This window comes from Acipenser ruthenus, chromosome 9 (assembly GCF_902713425.1).
Source record: "Acipenser ruthenus chromosome 9, fAciRut3.2 maternal haplotype, whole genome shotgun sequence".
Classification (NCBI taxonomy): Eukaryota; Metazoa; Chordata; class Actinopteri; order Acipenseriformes; family Acipenseridae; genus Acipenser; species Acipenser ruthenus.
In genome coordinates this window covers 25,189,985-25,214,062 of record NC_081197.1, presented here as the reverse complement: position 1 = coordinate 25,214,062, position 24,078 = coordinate 25,189,985, and the positions used below count along the sequence as shown (strand labels likewise).

The following is a 24,078-nucleotide window of genomic DNA, read 5'->3' as shown; positions in this document are numbered from 1 at the left end:
TAGCCTTTGTCTAAAACAGTGGTAATCACAGCATTCACATGGGCTGGATATACTGTATACTGCAGCAGAATAAGCCAGGTTACAACTTCACAGAAAGGGACAAATGAAACCTCATTGTAAAATAAAAGAATACAAAATCACTTGCATGAATTTATTTTATTTTCTCAATCTACAATTAAGCAGGGTACTGCTGTTAGATTACATACATTTGTGTTTTTATATAAACTGCAGCAGTAGCCCTAGTGTCTGGGCGAGGGTCTGCCTGAGCTGGGTTGTGGCAGCCTGTATTTGGTCATCTCGGTGTCACAGTCTGCAAAGGTGTATGTGGTGTAGTTGTGGTGCTGGAGATTCTTGTAAGTAGAGATGTCAAACTCCGGTTCGGCAGGATTTTCAACTGAGAGTGCAGCTGCCTCTGAGAAAACAGGAAGACAACAATGATTTAGAAAACAGATGCACATAACTGCAATGATAAAAGTATTGGCTAATAAATATGTACATTATCTTACGTCCCCCCCCCCAAAAAAAAAAATTAGATCAGATCAAAAAATAACCCCATCCTTAGAACAAAAGCTGTTTAGAGTTGTAGGATGCTTAATAGAAACACAAGTTGTGATTATCAGAATGATAAGGGTCAATAAAAGTGCTGTCAAGGTCATCAGTCTTGAACAATAAAGCGTGGAACATCTTCAAAATCACTTATTGGCAAGTTCACTTTTTATACAGAATTAGGTAAGTTAACTACAGAACGTGCCTGAGAGGTGTAAGTCTAAACTGACTTGTATGGGGGGGGAACTGTTACATTCTAATTTTGGCTTTTTACAGTGTCCATGTATTAGTAGATTTTAGTATATCTTTTTGCACAAGTATTCAAGAATCACAGGAAAGGCTCCAGAAAACAATGTAATAATTAAAGGATAATACTGTTGCCACATTTTGACAAGTTAGCACAAATAGCAGGAACAAGCAAGAGTCTTAAGGCAGGTGCTACAAGCAAGGGTAATTTAGTGCAAAACTATACAGGTTATAAAGAAACCAAGAAATAGTAATCAAATATTAGATATTAAATCATTGGAAGTAAAACTCTGCATATTACCCTAGTAACAAGGCCAAGCATTCATTCATTTTTTGGCACATTATTTAAGTCTTATTTTGAAAAAATCAAGACAAATTAAATGTTATGCAAAAGCGGTGATTATGGTTGCATTTTGTAGATAAATGCATCATGTTAAAATAACAGGCATTGCAGGATATGGAATATGTATAATAATTATCGAAAGATTAAAGTAAACACAACTCTTGAGTGTACCCTGTAGTGTATCCACTGCCTCTGCCACAGTTGCTGTTTCAGGAAAGGAATCCTCTGTTGCACTTCTATTTACTTTACCCTCAATGGAATCTTTGGTAACTTCAGGGGTGGCAGAAACAACTGCTTCACCTTGTGCCCTCTCTTGGAGTTCAGGTTCCTTCCCTGTGAGAACAGGTTGTTCTGTAATTTCTGACGGTAGTTCAGTAATCTCAACCGGTGAAGGTAACTCAGTATTCTCAACCACTGAACCTGGGTGCTCTGAAAGCTTAATCACAGGGACATTTCCTTTTGCTTGTTTGTCTGTATCTGGATTGCTTACCACCTGAGATGATTCATTTGTTGTAGGAGTCCTTGCTGGTCCTAGCTCCACAGGACTGGATTTAGGGATCTCTAGATCACTAACCACTCTTTTTTTCTGACTTACAATATTAAAATCCTTGTCCTTTCCAGGTATTGCTGCTGCTATCAGATTATTTAGCTTAATTGCAGCTTCAACAGGATCTTCTGTTGACATCGCATCCACTTTTCCACCAAGATCTGTTTGGCTTTGAATAAAAGGCTCCCGTTTTGGAAACTCAATCTTCAACGTTATATCTACAGTGTCTTCTTCATCATCAGAATTTGAGTCCGAATCTGAGTCAGAGCTTGAATCTGAACTAGAAGAGGAAGATGACACATCATAATTCAGTTTATCCTTAGAAACTGCAGCAGCTGCACTTTCTGTTGACGTTTTACTGCTATCAAAGAGCAGCCATTGGTGCCGTTTTGGGAATTCTACATAAGATTTGTAGTTTAAAAGCTGTGCCCTTTCATTAGAGCTGCCAATCTCCTCTGGCACTTCAGCAGTAAATGTAGATGAGACCTTAGATTCCACAGATGTTTTCTTGGCCAAGAGTTCATCTCCTTTTATTAAGGCTTCAGTAGGATTAGAACCATCTATGGTCTCCTCTTTCCCCACATTTATTGTTGCTTGTGGGGACAATATAGGAAGAGACACTTTTTTAGGAAACTCTACAGTAGTCCTGCTGGATAGCAGTGTTGCTCTCTCTTCTGGAGCCACTACATCTAGGAAATGGCATAAACAGGAACAATGTCAGATTTCAGAGTCTGACTATCTTCCGGAAATCAAAAGGACTAACACAGTTCTTACTTGCATAATGTATAGCGTATTCTTTTATTAAATGCATTAAAATGTTAAACAGGGTTATGAAAATGTTAATTTTACTGTGCTGTTATAAATTATGTATTATTTATTTGGGACACTTGAATCCAATTAATTTTTTATTTTTTTTTTTACATAAAAAAAATCCCAGAAAATATGTTAACCTGACCACATGAATTTGTCGACCAAAAAATATAAAACAGCACTGGTTTATGGTGTAAAATTTTAATTCCAAAGACTTTACAATACCTAAGAACAAGCAACCAACATCACAAACCAGGTTTTTCAATTTTGGTTAAGTCAGGGTATTCATCATGTATAAGGTTACCTACATTTCTTACCTAGTTTCAAAAAGGCAAGCAAATTAGAATTCAGAAAAATCATATCAAAATACACTCAGGTTAATTGTAATCTTCCATACCTTAAATACATAAGAAATACAAACTCTTTATTTTCACTGTCCCCTTATCATTGTATGATGTTTGCAATCATTAGGAGTGGTTCTTATAGCGTTTCCAACATCAGCTGTTTATTCTACCATTATAGCTACATACTTGGTTTCCTTCTTGTACTACCGAAGAGATTATGCCATTCAGAACCTTGTTACAGGTACCCGAGAATACTGTGGCTATTAACAATATTGCCAGCAGACCAGCGTTTATATTAGGTCTCTAGCTTAACATGCTTCATGCGGCCATTGAGAAGCCGCTAACACAACCTTGTAGCAACATCGTAACTCAATTTAAACATTACAGCAACTTTGTTAAAAAGGTTATATGTCAGTGGGAACTAAGTAACAGTTTTGTTTTATAACAAAATTGCATTGTATTGTACACCCTCAAGTATAAAGCGAAAGTATTATTACGTTCTTTTTATATGCACTGGTTAACAAGGATATAGTATGCAAAACATTGGAAAATGAACAAGCAGAAGTACAAATTTGTATTTAAAAATGGAATTAGATCTACCAGTTAATAACAACTATAAAAAGTCTAAAATGTTTTTAAAAATGAACAATAAAAGCAATAAGTATCATTATCAAAAAATAATGTATTGTTTAATCTCAAACTTGTACATTGCAAATACAACAAAACATGTTAAAATACACCAAGAGGTTTGTATCTGGCCTACTTTCAGCACGCTTAAAATTATCAATTTTTAATAAAGTAATAACTGCATTAAACAAATATGCATTACATGTAGGTATACCTTAAATTACGTTTTCTATTATTATTATATATTAATCCTGGGAGTGACTTTCATCGCTGTCACTTATTAGCAGTTAATTAAGCTCAAGCTCCTTCTCATCTTCCTCAGCTTCAATGGCAATGACAGAGACCCATAGAGACCCGGCATTTATTTACAATATTCGCCAGCAGACCCGGCGCATATTGGAGACTGGCAATTATTTGCGACCTGGCAATTATTTTAAGTTTTACGGTAATTACCTCTATTTGAGGAATCGGTGCCTTCATCGTGCCCTCTTTCGTAATTTCACATTTGGAAGTGGCGAGTATATCCCTTCCTGTGTCAGCGCAAGTATTTGTGTTGTATATAGTACATGCAGCGTGATTGTAACGCAATTCACGCAGGATTCCTGAGTTAGCGCCACGTGGACATTGCAGGAATGGTGCATGAAAGTAGCGTGAAGCTTGAGTGAAAGACGCGTTGAGATCGAGCGCTGTGGAGCACTGGCACGGAGAGCTAAATGCTTGTACAGCACTGCTCTTTAGAGTGTCACTTGAGCAGTGATTTTTTTTTTTTCTCTTCCTCTTTTTAAAACCATTGCATACTCACACATATATGCTGCAGTTCAAATTAAATAAACTCAACCTAATTGGCTTAATATTACAGAATGAAATGTATCTTGAAAGTTTAGCATAATGCGTGTTAATGAATACATAATTTCCATTATTTTCACAGATAAAAAAGGGTTGTTCACTTATACGTTTAAATAAATAAAATATTTCACACAGAACACATCTCACCATAATCCCTTTAACCACCTATACTTGGCACAATAAAATCCCAATTTGTCTAAATAAAAATCATCAATGTAGTTAAAATGTGCAAGCTTACAGTAATACAAATAGAGGCCAATTGTGAATAACTCTACTGACATAAAAGGTAGCTGCTGTTTCATACCAAAGCAGCCCAAACGAATAATTGTTTTTTTACTGGTGTAATTGATCTGTTCACCCACTATGACAAAATTCACAGACCACTTCTTAAATGCATTGAAAACAATAATGTTCCGTCCTCAACCTCCTTTCACCTGGCAATGTTGATTATGACTATGCCCAAAATCATGCTGCTGTGGTCTGGTCTGTCCCATTTTTGTTTTCATGAATTTATTACAAAATGCAAAACTTTAACCAAAATAAGTATTATTATTATTTATTTCTTAGCAGACGCCCTTATCCAGGGCGAATTACAATCGAAAGCAAATACAAATACAATATGTACAGTTGTGGAAAAGTACAGAGCAGTTAGAAGCAGCAAAGAGAAATTACATCTTTAACTGCTTTAATCAGAAAACACTGCAGCTTAAAGTCTAACAGCTGTGTGTCTTTTTCTGATAACAAGCTGAAGCTCAGAGCAGCTAAAATTCGCCGCTGGGTTCAGATAGGCAGAAGCAGGGAAAAAAAGAAACTTCGTCAAACACAACCACCAGAAATCAAAACATCCAACAAATTCGAGCCACTTCAAAATTTAGATGATCAAAACCAACATCAAGAGAACGAAAGGAACAACATCCAGGACCCTATACACAGTGCTGGACAGGCAGCAAAAAGGTCATGATTGTTGGGGACTCCATATTGAGAAACACAGCAAGTTCAGTTCGCAGTCTGGACCCCCTTACTACAACAGTGTGCTGCCTTCTAGGAGCCTCTGTCACGCACATCACTGAGAAAGTGGACAGGCTCCTAGAACGAACAGGAGACAACCCGGTAGTAGTCTTCCACATCGGTACAAACAACATTGGAAGAGACAGGCCTAGATCCCTGCAAAACAAATTCAGAGAGCTAGGAAGGGAATTAAAAGACAAGACCAAAACTGTGGTATTTTCTGGGATACTGCCGGCAACATGCAAAGGACCATATGGTCAGCTGGAAATACAAAATCAAAATGCATGGCTGAAATCATGGTGCACACAGGAAGGCTTCACCTTTCTTGAACATTGGAGCACATTCTACAACAAGGACTATCTATATAGGAGGGATGGACTGCACTTAAACAAAAAGGGACCAATCTACTCAGAGAAAGGATCCTTGAGGAGGTTCAGAAGCATTTAAACTAGAAAGGAAAGGGGGGAGAAAACAAAAAAACAGAAGGGAGACCACAACAAAACAAGGGCAACAACTCAGGTAAGACAGCTATTAAATGTATCAATCTAAATGCTAGCAGTCTCGGAAACAAAATGTTAGAACTTGTAGTTACTGCACTAACAAGTAACTACGATGTGATAGGTGTTACAGAAACTTGGTTGTCTGAGAGTGATGGAGACGAATATAATATTAGTGGGTACACACTGTATAGGAAAGACAGGCAGGACAGAAGAGGCGGAGGGGTAGCGCTATACATAAGAAATAGCCTTGAAGCCCAGGTGTTAAATCAGGACAAAGAAAACAATGCCGAATCAATATGGGTCAGAATAATGGACAAAATTCAAAAGGCATAATAATAGGAGCATGCTATAGACCGCCAAATTCAGACGCCGAGCAAAATAATCTGTTATACAATGACATTAGAAATGCGTGTAGCAAAGGTGAAGCCATACTAAATGGGGGATTTCAACTTCCCCCATATAAAATGGGAAAACCCGGTGGGGAGCACGACGGACGAAATTGAAATGATGGAAATGACAAATGACTGCTTCCTAACGCAATTTGTCAAGGCATCGACTAGAGGGGAGGCATGCCTTGATTTAGTCTTTTCAAATAATGAAGACAGAATAACTAAAACAGAGGTCAGAGAGCTATTGGCAAACTCAGACCACAACATGGTTTCATTTGATGTTGTTTTTAAAACCCCAAAAGTAATGACTAAAAAGCTAAGGTTTACAATTTTAGAAAAGCAAACTATGAAGGTATGAAACAGAGACTAACAGAAGTAGATTGGAGTAAAATAGAGAAAACATCCACAGAAAAAGGTTGGCTGTTTTTTTAAAATGTAGTACTAGAGGCGCAAAACAATTACATCCCAAAAGTAGACAAATCTAAATCTAAAACAAAATGGTCAAAATGGTTTAATAGATCAATTAAAAAAAATATTCAGTGAAAAAAGGCACTTTACAGAGCGTTTAAAAGGGACTAAAACAAAGTACACAGAAAGAGTACTTGGAACTGCAAACTCAAGTCAAAAAGGAAGTTAGAAAGGCCAAGAGAGAGCGATAGAAATGATCATTGCTAAGGGGGCTAAAACCAATTCCAAAATGTTTTTCCAATATTATAACCGCAAGAGAACATTCAAAGAGGAGGTTAAATGTCTAAGAGATACAAAAGGCAAAATCATAGACAAGGAAAAAAAATAGCAAATATATTAAATGATTACTTTTCACAGGTTTTTACAAAGGAGGATACGGACAACATGCCCCACATGTCGACATGTTCCTATCCAGTTTTAACCACTTCAACACCATGATGTACGCACATATGTCAAATGAAAACCCACTTACAGTACCATGCCGTACCAGCGTACGTCAAGTTTCCCATTCTATTCTATGATCGGTTTCTCAGTCTAGTGTTTCAGGTTTCATTCTCAAAAGCAGTGCTAGTACTGTGGAATGTGCAATGAAAGTTGGGGGAGGGTCAGGTGACATTTTTATCCAATTGCGTGTCATGTAGCAATTCTAGTCTGTAGCTGTGGGTGTTTAGAAGGCTGAGATATATTGCAGGAAGCCATTCAGCTTTTACAAGTATATATATATATATATATATATATATATATATATATATATATATATATATATATATATATATATATAGTGTTTTAAATTATTATTTTTTGATGTATTATTAGTTTTACTTGTTTAGTTATAGTTTATATAGTTTTTTAGCAAAAGCTAAACATGGCAACGTACATGGTCTTTCTATAATGAGCAACGGGAGTGAAGTTGGTTCGGAGGATTTCGATACCAGCGACAGTGATGCTAACTTATCACTCAGCGATTATGATGAAGAGGATGTGGAGCCAAGAACAATACGAACTGTACAAACAGAAGAGCATGCAGCTACTTTACAGGTAAGCCAGTTGCAAACAGGAAGCTGTTTGGTTTGAAATGGCAGTACTGTGACGGAATACTATCAAAACACAGCACTGGGTACAGGCAATGCGGCAGCTTGTGTACTCGTGTTTGTGACTATCCCTCCAACACAAGCGAAGCAGACACCGTAAAAAAGGTACAGGGTCTGCTACGAAAATTAAAACAAAAGAAAAGACAAAAGAAAAATGTGCAGTGGTTGCGAAGGCAATCCCGGGTTCTGTTGTATTGAACTTTTCAATAAATGGCACAGAGCAAGTCGATACTGGCACACGTTTTGATGTTGTTTGATTTTTATTTGATAATTACTGTTTACTGTTTTATTATTATTATTATTTTTATTATTATTATTATTAATAATAATAATCGTTATTAGCAGCGTTTTTGTTTTCATTATTAAAAAACGTTTTTATCTCTATTGAAAAAAAAAGTTTGATCTCTAATCGGTATGTAGTACACAGCAGCATAAAGGGTTAATGAGAAACACAGTCTAAGTCATTTATTTGTGTTTTATTCATCATATGTTAACAAATTTATAGCAATTACAGGTTTGAAAACATTATTATTATTATTATTATTTTCAAAATCTGGTACCTGGGGAGGGGTTTCATTTTTACATCTGGAGTTGAAGTGGTTAAATAATTTTAGCATAACAGAGGCAGAAGTGTTAAAGAGACTAGGAGCTCTTAAAATAAACAAATCCCCTGGGCCAGATGAGATCCTCCCAATAGTACTCAAAGAAATGAAAGAAATTATTTACAAACCACTAACCAAGATCATGCACAGGGGTTGTACCGACAGACTGGAGCATTACAAACATAATACCGATCCACAAAAAGGGAGACAAAACCGAACCAGGTAACTACAGACCAATAAGCCTGTCTTCTATTATATGTAAACTTATGGAAACTATAATAAGATCCAAAATGGAAAATTACCTATATGGTAACAATATCCTGGGAGACAGTCAGCATGGTTTTAGGAAAGGGAGATTGCATCTAACTAACCTATTTGACTTTTCTGAGGATGCAACATTGAAAATGGATAACTGCAAAGCATACGACATGGTTTATTTAGATTTTCAGAAGGCTTTTGACAAAGTCCAGCATAAAAGATTAATTCTCAAACTGAACGCAGTAGGGATTCAAGGAAATGCATGCACATGGATTAGGGAGTGGTTAACATGTAGAAAACAGAAAGTACTGATTAGAGGAGAAACCTCAAAATGGAGTGAGGTAACCAGTGGCGTACCACAGGGATCAGTATTAGGTCCTCTGCTATTCCTAATCTACATTAATGATTTAGATTCTGGTATAGTAAGCAAACTTGTTAAATTTGCAGACAACACAAAAATAGGAGGAGTGGCAAACACTGTTGCAGCAGCAAAGGTCATTCAAAATGATCTAGACAGCATTTAGAACTGGGCAGACACATGGCAAATTACATTTAATAAAGAAAAGTGGCCTCCTCTCGTTTGTAAATTTTCTTATAAGATGTTCTATGCTCTTAAAACATCCACCGAGCATGCAAATCCCGAGGTATTACATTAAATACAGATGAACCCACTTTATAGCATGATTGCCGTGCAGGCATAATTTGTGATATAAACCGTGTTTCACGTTTGCCTATGACAGCACATTGAGTGCGAGGAAAAAAACACTTGAATTAGAGCAGTGTTTTAATAATGTCAAGTCCCCATTGGAACGTATTGTAATAGCAATAGCTCTTATATTTTCGTTGCGTGTAGATCTCACACTTGGAATGTAAACTATAAAGAATTCGAAATGTTTAAAACCACAACAGGTTATATATAAAAGTTAATAAAAGGATGTGATTTTGTCACGGAGGTCACGGAAATCGTGAATCGTGGATTTTAACAAGTCCATGAAATCTTGGAAATAAATGTAAAAACACATTTGGTTAAACACTTCCTTTATGCAGTGCTTGTTAATTTATTGTTTTAAACAAAGTAGGTTTGCATCTTCAAAAAATATTAATTAATACTTACATTTTATTTCTTGTAATTTTTTTTCATACAATGTACCCAAGTAGTCTGTTGAGAATAAATACTCGTTTTCTCTAAAACTAAACATTGCTAAACAAAATACTTCTGACTGGCATTGAAATCCCTTTTTTTTTTTTTTTTTTTTTTTTTTAAATGTCCTGCAAACTGTAGATTAAAACGAGAGGTTTATCTGTTTTGTAGTCTACTTATCTGATCTTTGTGATGCCCCACTTTCTTGTGTGATTTGACTTTTCAAATCTTTTTTGTTTGTTTGTTTTTATTTTTAAAAGGGGCATTGCTCTTAGGCTACTCAGAAACAACCAATTTAAACTTCTCATTCTTATTATATAAATAATATATATATATATATATATATATATATATATATATATATATATATATATATATATATATATATATATATATATATATATTGTGAAAGATTGGTAGTGTGGCATTACTGGACACCGGTATTTTCTTCCCCAAAAGCCAGGTAAGCCAAGGTTGGGCTCCCTCTGGTGGAGTGAGCCAGGAACACAGGTGAGTAGCAGTTGGGCTCCCTCTGGTGGAGTGAGCCAGGAACGCAAGTAAGCAGAGAGTAAGCTCCCTCTGGTGGAGTGAGCCAGGAACACCGGCAAGAAGAGATGGGGCTCCCTCTGGTGGAGTGAGCCGGGAACACAGGCATGTAGAAGCAGGCTCCCTCTTGTGGAGTGAACCAGGAACACAGGTAAGTAGAGGTGGGCTCTCTCTGGTGGAGTTAGCCAGGAACACGGGTAAGTATAGGTTGAAGTCCCTCGGTTGATTACCTCTGGAACACAGAGAAACAGAGAGCAACGACCCCCTCTGGAGGAGTGAGCCCGGAACACGAACAAGGGAAGTCCAAGATATTTAGAAGCTTTCCTACAACAGCCAGGTCCCAGAATAAACACGGATGAATACTGAATCCCCTTAAGCAGAATGTCGTACCAGTTGTACTCCCACTGCAGTGACTGTTTTAAAAGGCCACCTTCAAACAGTAATAAACAATGATCCAATACCTCCTCTTGTGCTTCCGTTTCTTGTCTTATAATCACTTCCCATAACAATGTGCAGATCGCTGTTCCCGCAGCTAGACACCCAAACAATGTCTTAATCAGTCCTGGTCATAGAAGTAATCCACTTGGTAGAACAGATCGCTGCTCCTGCAACTAGGAACCACACAGTATTTTAACCAGTCCCGGTCGTAGAAGTAACACAGTTGGTAGAACAGTATCATTCACTGTGACTGTGCCACGTAGGTATCCAGACTAGCCCTGCTGGTCATCTACTAGCAACGGCGCAAGCAGCAGTAAACACAGCGAAACAAAAACCAAAACACACAAAAACAAAAGGCTGCCTCACCAAGAGGAAACTAAACTAAACTTCCACGAAATAACTACGACTGAAATGTAGTGCACTTACTAGGGTAAGTGCACCTATTAAGCCCATGTACCCATTAAGCCCACTACCATGTTTGACTTCAAATAAAAAAGAAAAAATATGATATGTTCTGCTGCTTGATTTCTCCACCAATGCATGCATTTGTTTTTTCTATACCAGTTTTTATTTTAAGCCAATGAGATGTGTGTTTAAGATATGGTTTACCATATGCCGTCACTTCCTAGTAGCCATTTTGAAAGTGAAGAAAAAACTTTGCTGTGGAGGCGACCCCCAGAAAAACACTTTTTTCACACCTTTTGAGTTTCTTTTGGGGTAAGTACCAATACTTAATGTAAATTTAAGAGATTAATGTTCTTAAATATGCATAGTAAAACTGAGAACAATTATATTAATAGTTTCCAGCTAAATCAAAAGATTGCTTTAGAGAGGTAGCGATAGTACCACATGTCACAGTCAACATGCTAGGGACATAAGGTAGTGTGCGACACCAGTATAATACATCAGAAGTATTATTGGCTTGCATTTTCCAAAGCATTTAGTCCTATATTAATCTTAAATTAACCTTGAATAGTTGTACATGTCTATAGGTTTTGTAAAATTCACAATTCTCAGGTGGGCTTAAAGGGTACAGTGCCACAAAAAACAGTGCCTGAGTAGAATGTAAATGAAAATAAGATTAACTTATTAAATTATGATCAATATTAATTTGCATAATGTTGTAGTCTACAGTATTTATTTATAGCCCAGACAATTGGTTTCTAAATACATAATAGGTAGAGTTTTATACAATGTCTTTTTTACCAAAAACTGCTGCTGTTCCAATTAAGCCCAGTGCGCTCCTTTTAAGCCCACTTACATAGACTGTATATAAAATGTACGTTAACAGAATATAATCATATTTTGATTGGAAACATGTAGAGTTAATCTAAAATAATAGCTAAAAATGTTATTTTTACAGCTTTAAGATGGCTAAGGTACGAAGAAACAGTTCAGTTCGTGCCCACGCATGTTAGAGGCATATCGCCTTTACCGAGAGGGTATAGTTAGCAACCTGTCTGCACTGTCCAAGAAGTTTGGAGTGGACAGGAAATCCTTGAGGCAGAGAGTGAAGAATGACATAAGGGTTGAGGCACATCAGGGACATGAGACCTACCTTAGTACAGAGACAGAGAGGGAGATTTCAGGCTGTCTTCAGGTAGGATAGCCTATAGTAAGCTAAGTTAAACCATACAGCCTAGGTAAACAAGAATAGGAGTAAGGCAGCTGTTAGGCAGTGTGTAAGGAAATTAGGCACTAAATACCAATTAGGAATATGAATTGATTAAAGCCCTTGTTTTAAATTTACCAGTTTTCCCTCTTCATCATTTGTAGGTCCTTTGCCAGTGGGGTTGGGGCTTCACAAAATCAGATCTTTTAGATCTAGTTGAAGAGTATGTGAAGACTAAGGATATGGAGACCCCATTCACAAATGGGAGACCTGGACGGAAGTGGTTTGAGAGGTTTATGAGAGACCACCCAGAGCTTACAGTGCGAAAGTCTGAGCAGTTTCCAGAAGCAAGAGCCAAGGCATCTGCTGACTCATCAGTACATGCCCACTGGTTCAACCAAGTGCTTGGAAAGGCAATGGATGACACAAAGCTGCATGACAAACCACAAAACATATATAATGTGGTGGCTTTATGACTGACCCCAGCTCTGAGAAGGTCCTAGCCCCTAAGGGCTTGAAAAATGTCTACCAAAACACAGGAGGGAGTGGTAGAAAGCAAATCACAGTGTGCATTACTGGGAATGCTGCAGGCCAGAGCCTACCCCCCCTATGTAGTGTACAAAGGAAAAAACCTTTACAGCACCTGGTGTAAGGATGGTCCTGAATCGGCCAGGTATGCGGTGTCTGATCATGGGTGGATGGAGAGAGCACTATTTGAGGACTACTTCCAAAACCTCTTCTTGAAAGAATACTCAAAATGGTCTGACATGAGCTCTCCACGGATCCTCATTTTTGATGGCCACGCCTCCCACATCTCCCTGAGAATTGCTCAAATGGCAAAAGAAAACAATGTGGTGCTCCTACGACTCCCCTCTCACCTCATCCACATTCTGCAACCTTTGGACAAGGCAGTGTTTGGGGAGGTGAAGAGGCAGTGGAGAAAGAAACTACAATGTCACTCACGAGTCTCCAGGGACAAAATCAGGAAAGAAGATTTTCCTTCGAAGTTGAGTGATGTCTTGGAGACAGCTATGAAGTCTGAGAACCTGAAGAGTGGCTTTGGGAGCACCGGGATTTATCCCTTGAACCCTGATCGAGTGAGCAGCGAGGTGACGGAGAGTTACACACCATACACTGAAGTGGCTGCTGGCAACGCTGATTCACTGGAGGATCTTACCATACAACTGCCCCTTCTCAAAGCCATGCCAGGGAGGAGCACACCTGACACTTTAGTTGTGTCTCCCCCAGCACAATCATGTTCATTACCCTTGCAGACATCTGCCAATGAAGAATCCATGTCCCAGATCATTCTGAGTGTAGAAACCATCCCTGGTTCCAACTTTCTAAACATTACTAACATTGAAGTGGCAAGTCATCCACATGAGCAAATGTCAGCACCCCAGCCATCAACTTCAGCACCCTCAAGCTCGTCTGCCATTGACAAAGACACCATCAAGGATTTCTTTCTAAAACGAATCACACCACGCAATAAAGAAAACATCAAGAAGCAGAGAATCACAACCCTTAAATATGGGGAATCGCTGACATCTGCTCAAGCCATGGCCAGGCTTGCTGAGAATAAAAAGAAGAGAATGGCAAGAAATAAGAAAAAAGAGGTCAAGAAATGAAAGACGACAACACAGAAAAAAGGAGATGCGCCAAAACCAGTTGAACCAACTGAGGATGGCAGCAATGAAGACGCAAAATCACATGGCGATCCCCCCTTCACCATCAAAAAAGATGTATACTATGCTGTAATGTTTACATCACCTGTAGCTTACTACATTGGAAGATCCATTAATGAGTCCACACCCCGAGGGAGAAAGATATATGATGAAGTTTAAGAGGGCCAGACAACACATATTTTATGCCTCCAAGGGACAAAATTGAAGATGTGGAGAGAAGATTCATACTCGTAAGGCAGAACTGGAGGGTGCTGGACCATTCCGCTTGAAGAACCATCATGAGATTGAAAGTCACTACAGAAATATGCTTAAAGCAATGAAATAGAGCAAGTCAAGATGTAGCCTAGAATGGCAAGTCAATGCTAATAAAAGCTGCCACAAAAGCAGAGATGCTGTAGTGCAATTGATAAAGAATGACTGTATTCTAAATGATAGATTAACCTTGTTCTTTTTCACTGGTTTGGACTACACTAACATGTTATAAGATGTTGCAAACCTGTGTTTTGTATGATGACCATTTGAAATGGTTTAGGCCGCTTGCATGATGAAATGAAATTACTTTTATGAATTGATTTTAACAGTTAACACTGTTTTCCTGTGAAGGAAATGTATTCAATAGACTTTTTAATGTTTTAGACCTATTAATTAATTAATTAATTAATTAATTAATTAATTAAAATAGATTTATTGACAAAAATCATGTAGTGGGCTTATTTGGAACATACATGGGCTTAAATGGTACATCAGGTACCCATTAAGCCCAGTCGGGACTTTTCACATTTTCACTAATATATCTTTATTTTTATTTTGAAAATATAAAAATGGAGTAATATAACTTCACATGAGAGATTAATCTTTCATTTTCTCATCACTTCTCTTCCAGAAACCAGTGAATTATATCTTTAAAATGTCTCAACTTAGATTTTGGTGGGCTTAAAAGGTACACATACCCTATAGCTTTCCAACGATACAGGTAACTCCAAAGGCTGACACAGGCAGGACAATCGGGCCGTGTTACCCACAATCACAACAACCCCTGATTGTTCTGCCCTGCTTCTTTTTAAACTGAATAACCCCGCCTCACTAATTTGCGCTGAGGTTTCTGGGGTGTGTAGTTTTTCCTCGACGACGCCATTCCTTAAAGGCGTCCCAGCTCTTTCTTCAGAATATATATATATATATATATATATATATATATATATATATATATATACACACACACACACACACACACACACACACAGCTCTGGAAAAAATTAAGAGACCACTGCAAAATGATCAGTTTCTCTGGTTTTACTATTTATAGGTATGTGTTTGGGTAAAATGAACATTTTTGTTTTATTCTATAAACTACTGACAACATTTCTCCCAAATTCCAAATAAAAATATTGTCATTTAGAGCATTTATTTGCAGAAAATGACAACTGGTCAAAATAACAAAAAAGGTGCAGTGTTGTCAGACCTCGAATAATGCAAAGAAAATAAGTTCATATTCATTTTTAAACAACACAATACTAATGTTTTAACTTAGGAAGAGTTCAGAAATCAATATTTGGTGGAATAACCCTGATTTTCAAGCACAGCTTTCATGCGTCTCGGCATGCTCTCCACCAGTCTTTCACATTGATGTTGGGTGACTTTATGCCACTCCTGGCGCAAAAATTCAAGCAGCTTGGCTTTGTTTGATGGCTTGTGACCATCCATCTTCCTCTTGATCACATTCCAGAGGTTTTCAGTGGGGTTCAGGTCTGGAGATTGGGCTGGCCATGACAGGGTCTTGATCTGGTGGTCCTCCATCCACACCTTGATTGACTTGGCTGTGTGGCATGGAGCATTGTCCTGCTGAAAAAACCAATCCTCAGAGTTGGGGAACATTGTCAGAGCAGAAGGAAGCAAGTTTTCTTCCAGGACAACCTTGTACTTGACTTGATTCACGCCAAAGCTGCCCGATTCCAGCCTTGCTGAAGCACCCCCAGATGAGTCCAATTTTCAGCTTTGCCCAACACCTGGTCGTCTAATGGTTAGACGGAGACCTGGAGAGGCCTACAGACCACAGTGTCTCGCACCCACTGTGAAATGTGGTGGAGGATCGGTGATGAACCGCCACATGGGTCACTGTGACCCAGAAACACCGTATTTAAATTGAGAATTAAACAAAAGGATTTATTTTTAAAAGGAACGCATATACAGCACGACTATAAATAGTGAAAAAATATAATAAAATATACATTTCAAAAGAAAATGTATGTACATATACCAGTGTACAGGTGTAAACGGGTATATGTACCAACACAAAACTATAAAACCAAAATCATTCTTTCTAATACTACATAAAAAGAAAATATAACACTACTTCTGCTATGACAGCTGCATTGTACTCTATGGAGGAGCGTACCCGTCTGTCAGCTGACTGTGCCTGCATCAAGGAGCTGTGTTGTAAACACAGATGCAGTTCCATTGAACACTATTGTGTAAACGCATGTAAACTGGTACATACAAACCTGTAAAACCGAAATGTTTTTTTTTTTTCTAATAGCAATATAAAAAAAGAATATATAACATACAATTTTTGAATTACGTGGCCCAGTTTCTACTAGCGGCTGCAGAGATGCATTTCATTTTTTGCTGTCATATTTTAATCAACACTGTCAGCACACAGGTTCTAGAGGCACATCATGCCACGAACAAAAGAAATTCCTGAAGACCTCCTGAAAAAATGTGTTGATGCCAATCAGTCTGGAAAGGGTTACAAAGCCATTTCTAAGGCTCTGGGGCTCCACCGAACCACAGTCAGAGCCATATTGTCCAAATGGAGAAAGTTTGGGACAGTAGTGAATCTTCCCAGGAGTGGCCGTCCTGCCAAAATCTCTCCAAGAGCAAGGTGTAAAGAACCCTTGAACAACAAGGTGTAAAGAACCCTTGAACAACATCCAGGGATCTGCAGGCCTCTCTCGCCTCAGCTAAGGTCAGTGTTCATGACTCCACCATCAGAAAGACACTGGGCAAAAATGGGATTCATGGCAGAGTAGCAAGGCGGAAACCATTGCTCACTAAGAAGAACATGAATGCTCATCTCAAGTTTGCCAAAAAGAACCTGGATGATCCTCAAGAGTTCTGGAACAATGTTCTATGGACAGATGAGTCAAAAGTGGAACTTTTTGGCCGACATGGGCCCCGTTATGTCTGGCGAAAACCAAACACTGCATTCCACAGTAAGAACCTCATACCAACGGTCAAGCATGGTGGTGGTAGTGTCATGGTTTGGGGATGCTTTGCTGCATCAGGACCTGGACGCCTTGTCATCATTGAAGGAACCATGAATTCTGCTCTGTATCAGAGAATTCTACAGGAGAATGTCAGGCCATCCATCCGTGAGCTGAATCTGAAGCGCAGCTGGGTCATGCAGCAAGACAATGATCCGAAACACACAAGCAAGTCTACATCAGAATGGTTGAAGAACAAGAAATTTAAAGTTTTGGAATGGCCTAGTCAAAGTCCAGACCTAAACCCCATTGAGATGTTGTGGCAGGACCTGAAACGAGCAGTTCATGCTCGAAAACCAAAACCTTGCCACTGGAACGCACCGACAGTTCTTTATGACGATATGATTCCTCAAAACACAATGCTCCCTCAATCACACTATTGTAATGTATCAATCTGTTTGTACCACTGAATCACTGAGAAATGAGAAATGATGATGCAGGGCTCCAGAATGCGACTAAAATGGTTACAAACAATTTAGGGGTTAGGCACAAAAATGCCTCTCCCTTTAAAAGCAAGTGCCAATATTTACGAATGCGACATGATGTTGGTCTGTATAAAAACAAAAAACGCATATCACATGTTTTAATAACCTGAAGTGCGAGAAGGACCGTAACAATTTGATTGAATAAAAATGCTTGTAAGTGCAGAGAGGTACTGTATTAACACCAGCAGAATACAGAACCCCGGGTTTCTTGCAAAAAGTTGCGATTGTGACCAAACATGTGCGAGTACTGTTGTGTAAAAAAGTAGCTTAAAATTAACACTTGCATTTAAGAAACGTAGAACATCTTTCGCCAGTCAAATCATAGAGTGCCTAAATAAAGTTTTGAGTCAACACAAATTGATTTTTTCGTCTGTTGCATTTTGCATCCCAGATATAATAGATTTAGTTACATAGTTGACCGTCAGGAGTTTAAGTATGATTTAATTGCAGAAGATTCCATAGTTAGATGATGAGCTGATAATATCTCTTCAGCCAAAGAAGTCGGCACAGTAATTTAAGAGCACCGTTACCATTATGTAAAACAGTATGTAGCGTGAGTTTTGTACTAAAGCAGGGTCAGCTGTTGCAGGGAAAACAAAGTTTATTTCTCAAACTGACCATTTAAAAAATGTGAAATCAGAACACACAGAAATACTTGGGACTGTAATTAGGAAGTGTACTATGTACTGCAGCTTACTTGATTGTAGTAAACAAAACAAAAAAAATGCCATTTACTAAATATAGCTCTCAGATTGTGCTAATGAAAATGTATGACAATGTGCTTGCTGTGGTGTATTTAATATGTAGATATAGCAGAAGAAACTCACTGTAATTTAAACAGTATGTAAATCATAAGAGCTGTCCGTGTTACATGCTGTCAGATCAGGACTGAGCAACACTGAGCATGCGAGTTGCAGCATGCTATTCCCTTTATTATAACTGTACACATTAGAGGTGTGGTCACCAATTCAATACACAACACTTGCAAAATATTTAAAATTATAAACATGCTGAGTTCATTGCAGTCATCAGCTGCATATATTAACAATTCAGCAGAATGAGGCAACAAACAAGTGCGTACAGACACAACAAACCTGGTTGTAATGGGGTAGGTCTCAGTTTAACAACACTTGCACATAATTACTTGTACACCTAGTGGTCACTGTTGGAAACACTGGTACTTGAGATGAAAAGGTTGAAAACCACTGGACTACAGTATCATAACTTTGTATGGGGATTTTAAAAAAAGGATAATTTGTTCTATGAAGCGTCAGTAACTGGAATCTAGATTTTTTGTTCCTGTAAAAGCAAGTGACAGCTGAACGGGTAAGCTAAGAGACTGTACTGAAAGACTGTGCTGTGCAAAAATGAGCACAGCATTAACAATATTTATAAAATGGATTGTGAGATATCTGTGTCCTGATTGGCTGATAGGCATTCTAAGCCATTTCATTATTACAGTACAACCAAACGGGTGAAAACAAGTCCCAGCAACTAAGACTTTTTACAAACAGATATTATTGCACCGAGCGTTTAAAAAAAAAAAAAAAAAAATTGAATTGGCAGCCATTTTTCCCCCAATAAAAACAAAATAATAATACCATATCAGCCTCCATGTAAATTTTAACTTGTTTGGTGACTCCACTGTTCACACATTCCTGAATGATTTAGACCACAGCAGTTCGGTAACGGAACCGACAGTAATAATTTAAAAAGAAAGTTCAGGAAAAAAATGAAACCGTGAGTACTACAAGACACCTCTCTCAGGACTGCTGAAATTAATACAATTGAAGCCAATAAAGAAGAGCGGAATACTAAAAAAGTAACCGCTTAGGCTGTGTCAGTTTTTAATGATTGGTCAGCACAAACAAAAAATAACATGGACTGGAAAACTGCATCTAAGACTGAAATAAACACAGTTTTAAGAAGTGATAACACCAATCCAACACCATTGGATTTTAAGGAATTTGTTAAAACGCCTATGTATTGAAAACCGCTTACATGTTGAGGGATAGTCCATGATTAACTGTTGTTAATATGAAGCTGATTGGTTCTGTGGTTTGGCAACCACATTGATTAATGACATAAAATTACCATAAAAATATAAAATCATCAAAATTCAAACATTTTCTCTGAAACCGCTTATCCGATTGAAACAAAAATTGGAATAAAACATCTCAGTATGGTCATCTGTTATGCTTGTTCAAGGGAAGTTGCTACTGTGAAAATCATGGTGGCCACGCTAGATGACATCATCTGCATACGCAACTGGCTATAAAACTGCCTATAACTTCTTATTGACTGCAGATAGGGTTGTGGTTGTTATGTGACATGTATAGTAACCCATATATGCGCTATAAAAAAAATATCATTGTCCGTAACCTCTGCCCTCTGCTAAATGTCAAAATGACCTCTGCTGGCTGTAAAACTGATGGTTGTTATATAACATGCAGAGTTCTGAAACTCGCTATACATGTTAAGGGATAGTCCAAGATTGGGGCACGTGCATAAGAAGCTGATCGGCAGCCATGTTGCGTAACATCAATAACAAACAAACATCTTCATGAGCATACATGATCTAAGTATGATTATCTTTTACTCTTGTTCAAGGGAAGTTGCTACAGTAAAAAACATGGCTACTGTGGGCCAATGAGATTTAAGCATTGATCTTTTTGCACATATTGCAGTATATGTCAGTGGTACAATTCAGTAGACTTATGAAACTTTGTATAATAGTAGAGGACTATGAAAAGTAATGTCAGTAATGTAATGAAGCAGATTGGTCACATGGTTTGGCCGCCATATCGACTTTTTGCCCAGATTTTGCATGTTCCACAAAATGAACAGATGCACGTAAACTCTTTTAACTTCACACAGTTGTAGAGACCTATGGGAAGTAATGACAACCACAAAATGAAGCTGATTGATCACATGGTTGGCGGCCATTTTTACGTTTTACCCACATTTTGCATATTCCATGACAAGAACACTGTTGCATTGAATCTTTTCAAACTTTACACAGTTCTAGAGACCTATGAGAAGTAATCTCCACCATTAAATAACTGCTTAAAAGCCGTAAAGTTGCTTGCAACTCTAGTTTAATTTATTATTGAAAATAATTTGTTTATCTATTAAATTCATTGAAACTATTACATTTATTGGAACTGTTTTCCTAGCTTAGTAATATATTTAGGAAAAAATAAACCAATATTATTATTTTTTTTTATTTTTTTATTTAGTAGTCAACAATTAATTTGACCGCAGCTCTACTTAGACAAGATTGTACTAATGTGATTAATAATATTCATAGGATTGTACAGCCACTGCTGTGTTTAAAAACCTTTTTTTTTTTTTTTTTTACCATGTTCTTTCACCTGGGACTACTGGCAGTAATATTGCACAGATTCTGACATTAAAACTCAATAAATCATAGCGAGACAAACCCTTCTTTTTAAAATAATAAATGTGTTTATTCTTTTATTAAATTGTTCCTCTTTCGAATATACTGTTACTATTTACAACATATATTTCAGTACATTTTGAAGAGATAGCAAACAACAAACAAAAGAACATAAGAACATAAGAAAGTTTACAAACGAAAGGAGGCCATTCAGCCCATCTTGCTCGTTTGGTTGTTAGTAGCTTATTGATCCCAGAATCTCATCAAGCAGCTTCTTGAAGGATCCCAGGGTGTCAGCTTCAACAACATTACTGGGGAGTTGGTTCCATACCCTCACAATTCTCTTTGTAAAAAAGTGCCTCCTATTTTCTGTTCTGAATGCCCCTTTATCTAATCTCCATTTGTGACCCCTGGTCCTTGTTTCTTTTTTCAGGTAAAAAAAGTCCTCTGGGTGGACACTGTCTATACCTTTTAGGATTTTGATTGTTTGAATCAGATCGCCGCGTAGTCTTCTTTGTTCAAGACTGAATAGATTCAATTCTTTTAGCCTGTCTGCATACGACATGCCTTTTAAACCCGGGATAATTCTGGTTGCTCTTTTTTGCACTCTTTCTAGAGCAGCAATATCCTTTTTGTAACGATCCTTTTTTAAGCTGCGTGTTTCTGGCTTGCTGTCTGTGAAAAGGTATGTTTGAAACCATAACTGCTTCACCTCCCTGTGACATACATTAAATAAACAGAATAGCGAGCACCAAATACTTCCCAAATTATTTACTTTTCAAGCTTTCACTAGGCAAAATGTTACTTATGAGAAACGTTTTAGATGCATTCATTACCTTTATTTGTGGGGTAACAAAACCTGAAAAATAACTCCTAATCAGTACTTTTTCTGCTGTGTTGTTTTTTGCCATGGCATTATTTTTTATTAAATATCGACTACCTACAGATTTTGGAAATATACCGCTGTTGAATTGTACCCGAGTTTTTAATTCATTCAGATTCTCATTTTAGCCGTTGAAAAAAATAAAAACCTACCAGTATAAATTAGTGGCAGTTACCAGTGCTATGTTTTGAATGCAGTTTATTCATATTGTCACTTGCAGTGTCGGCAGGATGCAGCTTGCTTGTTTCTCTCCCAGTCAACTGTATAATTATTAAAAGCGAACTCCACCACCGCAGATACTTTTAGTGTACTCTCCATGTTGTTGTTGCTGTTTTGTTTTTTTCGTGTCTGTGGCAAAACTCAAAATTCACTATTTTCGTCAGGATGTTCTGTGATCAGTGATCAGAAATCTGTCTTTGCTTTCTGCCTACACATTTTGATTCTGGGGGTACTGCTGCTTGTGACGTTTGATCACAGAACGGTGCTATAGGCTAGAAAGGTGTTTTGTATTTCCTTAGTAACGGTCTTAACAACCATGGCAGGAACCTGTATATGTGCAAAATGACAAGATGACTGCGTGTGTTAGAGAGGGACTGCGTGTATTGAAAATGAAAAAAGTCTGTTATTGACTTTATCATAAAGACAATGTCTCGAGCCAGATGGAGACTTTTGCGTGACTCAAGTCGAGTCGAGTCTTTGCTTGCAGGGACTCGTCAAGTCGAGTCATTTGATGGCAATGACTCGAGTCGAGTCATTCGCCGGGGGTGCACAGTGGTCACAAATTCCAAGTATCTGACACTTATCATTATGTCTTTCTAATTCCTGTGACGAGGTGACGAGATGAGAAGTGTCCTCTATGGTTGCAAATACATTCGCCGCCATGGTTGCTGTGGTGACGTCACATGAAAAACCTCAACAGAAAAATATGAATTACCTAATATATATATACATATAAATTAATTAATTAAACTAAAACTGAACAAAGCCTTACTCTTTTTCCCACTTTTCTTGGGTTCCACTACTTTTGTGCAAAGACTTGCAGATGGTGCCGCCCCTCTGAGTCCCAAGGTCTCCAGTGACACCCACTATCAAATTTAAGAAACAATAAAAAATATTTAAAAAAAAAAAAACAACCAAGCATTCTCTCTGTTCCCAGACAAGTTATCATCAAATCGAATCTCGTTTAACTACATGACAGCTCATGTAAATTCTTCCTAACTCAACTGTACAGTAATATTTATCGTGAATAACCTTAACTGCAGTTCGTTTTAACATGTATAATATTCCATTTGTAATTTGAAAATATGTTTATATATATATAAATCTGAAAAGCAGGAATGAATTTACATGTACAACCACTATGTTTGATTTAATATTACAAATATAATGCAGTTTACCTTGAAAGCCACCGCTCGTCCTACCCGTAGAAAGGAAGCCGCCATCTTTGCTGTCTCACTCTCTGTTGTTCTGAGAAAACACTGGCACAAAGATAGAGGGTGCGTTCATGATACGCAGACTTTGCTAAGTCTGCGCAGATGCTGCGGAAAACCTGTCCAAATTCATCGTCTGCGTGAACTCAGCCGGAAAAGACGTCAACAGGTCACGTATCCACGGGGTTAAAAGTCTGCACAGCCGCACAGCTTCTCAAGAGGTACAGCGCTGAAGCAGTAGACGAGCGTTGGCTGACGAAGAAGTATGTAGGCAACCAGATACAATCCTCACTCCATGTGCTACTGCCACCTAGTCGGGGGTGTGAATCGCCTTCGAGTCATGTCTTTAATTACACCGTGTAACAATTTTTATTTTTTTTCGTTCCTGGGTAGTAAGTGTTATTTCCTAATTGCTTATGCCTCAAAAGTATAGAAAATGGCTATTATTCCCCACAAACTTTGCTTTTGTGACCAGGACAGTGATATTTTGAAATGTACCTATTTTCCAGAACATTCCAGATAGATTCAGTGCTGACTAAACTTGGAGTAACTTCTAGAACTTTCTAGAAC

General features: G+C 37.9%; 1 protein-coding gene across 2 annotated transcripts; it reads right to left on the bottom strand.

Annotated features, from left to right (window-relative positions):
* Positions 1–141: 141 nt before the first annotated feature.
* Positions 142–23,694, bottom strand: ndufv3 (NADH:ubiquinone oxidoreductase subunit V3). 2 transcript variants are annotated; one of them, XM_034010115.3, is made up of 4 exons: positions 23,476–23,694; positions 23,070–23,163; positions 1,307–1,468; positions 142–412 (listed from the first exon to the last, which is right to left on the bottom strand). In XM_034010115.3, the coding sequence occupies exons 1-4, from the start codon at positions 23,518–23,520 to the stop codon at positions 240–242; spliced, it is 474 nt and encodes a 157-aa protein (XP_033866006.2). In that variant the 5' UTR covers positions 23,521–23,694; the 3' UTR covers positions 142–239. The 2 variants fall into 2 exon arrangements, with proteins under 2 accessions (XP_033866006.2, XP_033866007.2); XM_034010116.2 differs by lacking the exon at positions 1,307–1,468 and having other exon boundaries at positions 23,476–23,641.
* Positions 23,695–24,078: the final 384 nt, after the last annotated feature.

Excerpts from the sequence above, each read along its gene's own strand:
- ndufv3 (XM_034010115.3), bottom strand. The coding sequence starts at position 23,520 with ATGGCGGCTTCCTTTCTACGGGTAGGACGAGCGGTGGCTTTCAAG. Across the intron at positions 23,164-23,475 it reads GACGAGCGGTGGCTTTCAAG|TGGGTGTCACTGGAGACCTT; the intron begins GTAAACTGCATT and ends TAAATTTGATAG. Across the intron at positions 413-1,306 it reads GGCAGTGGATACACTACAGG|AGGCAGCTGCACTCTCAGTT; the intron begins GTACACTCAAGA and ends CTGTTTTCTCAG.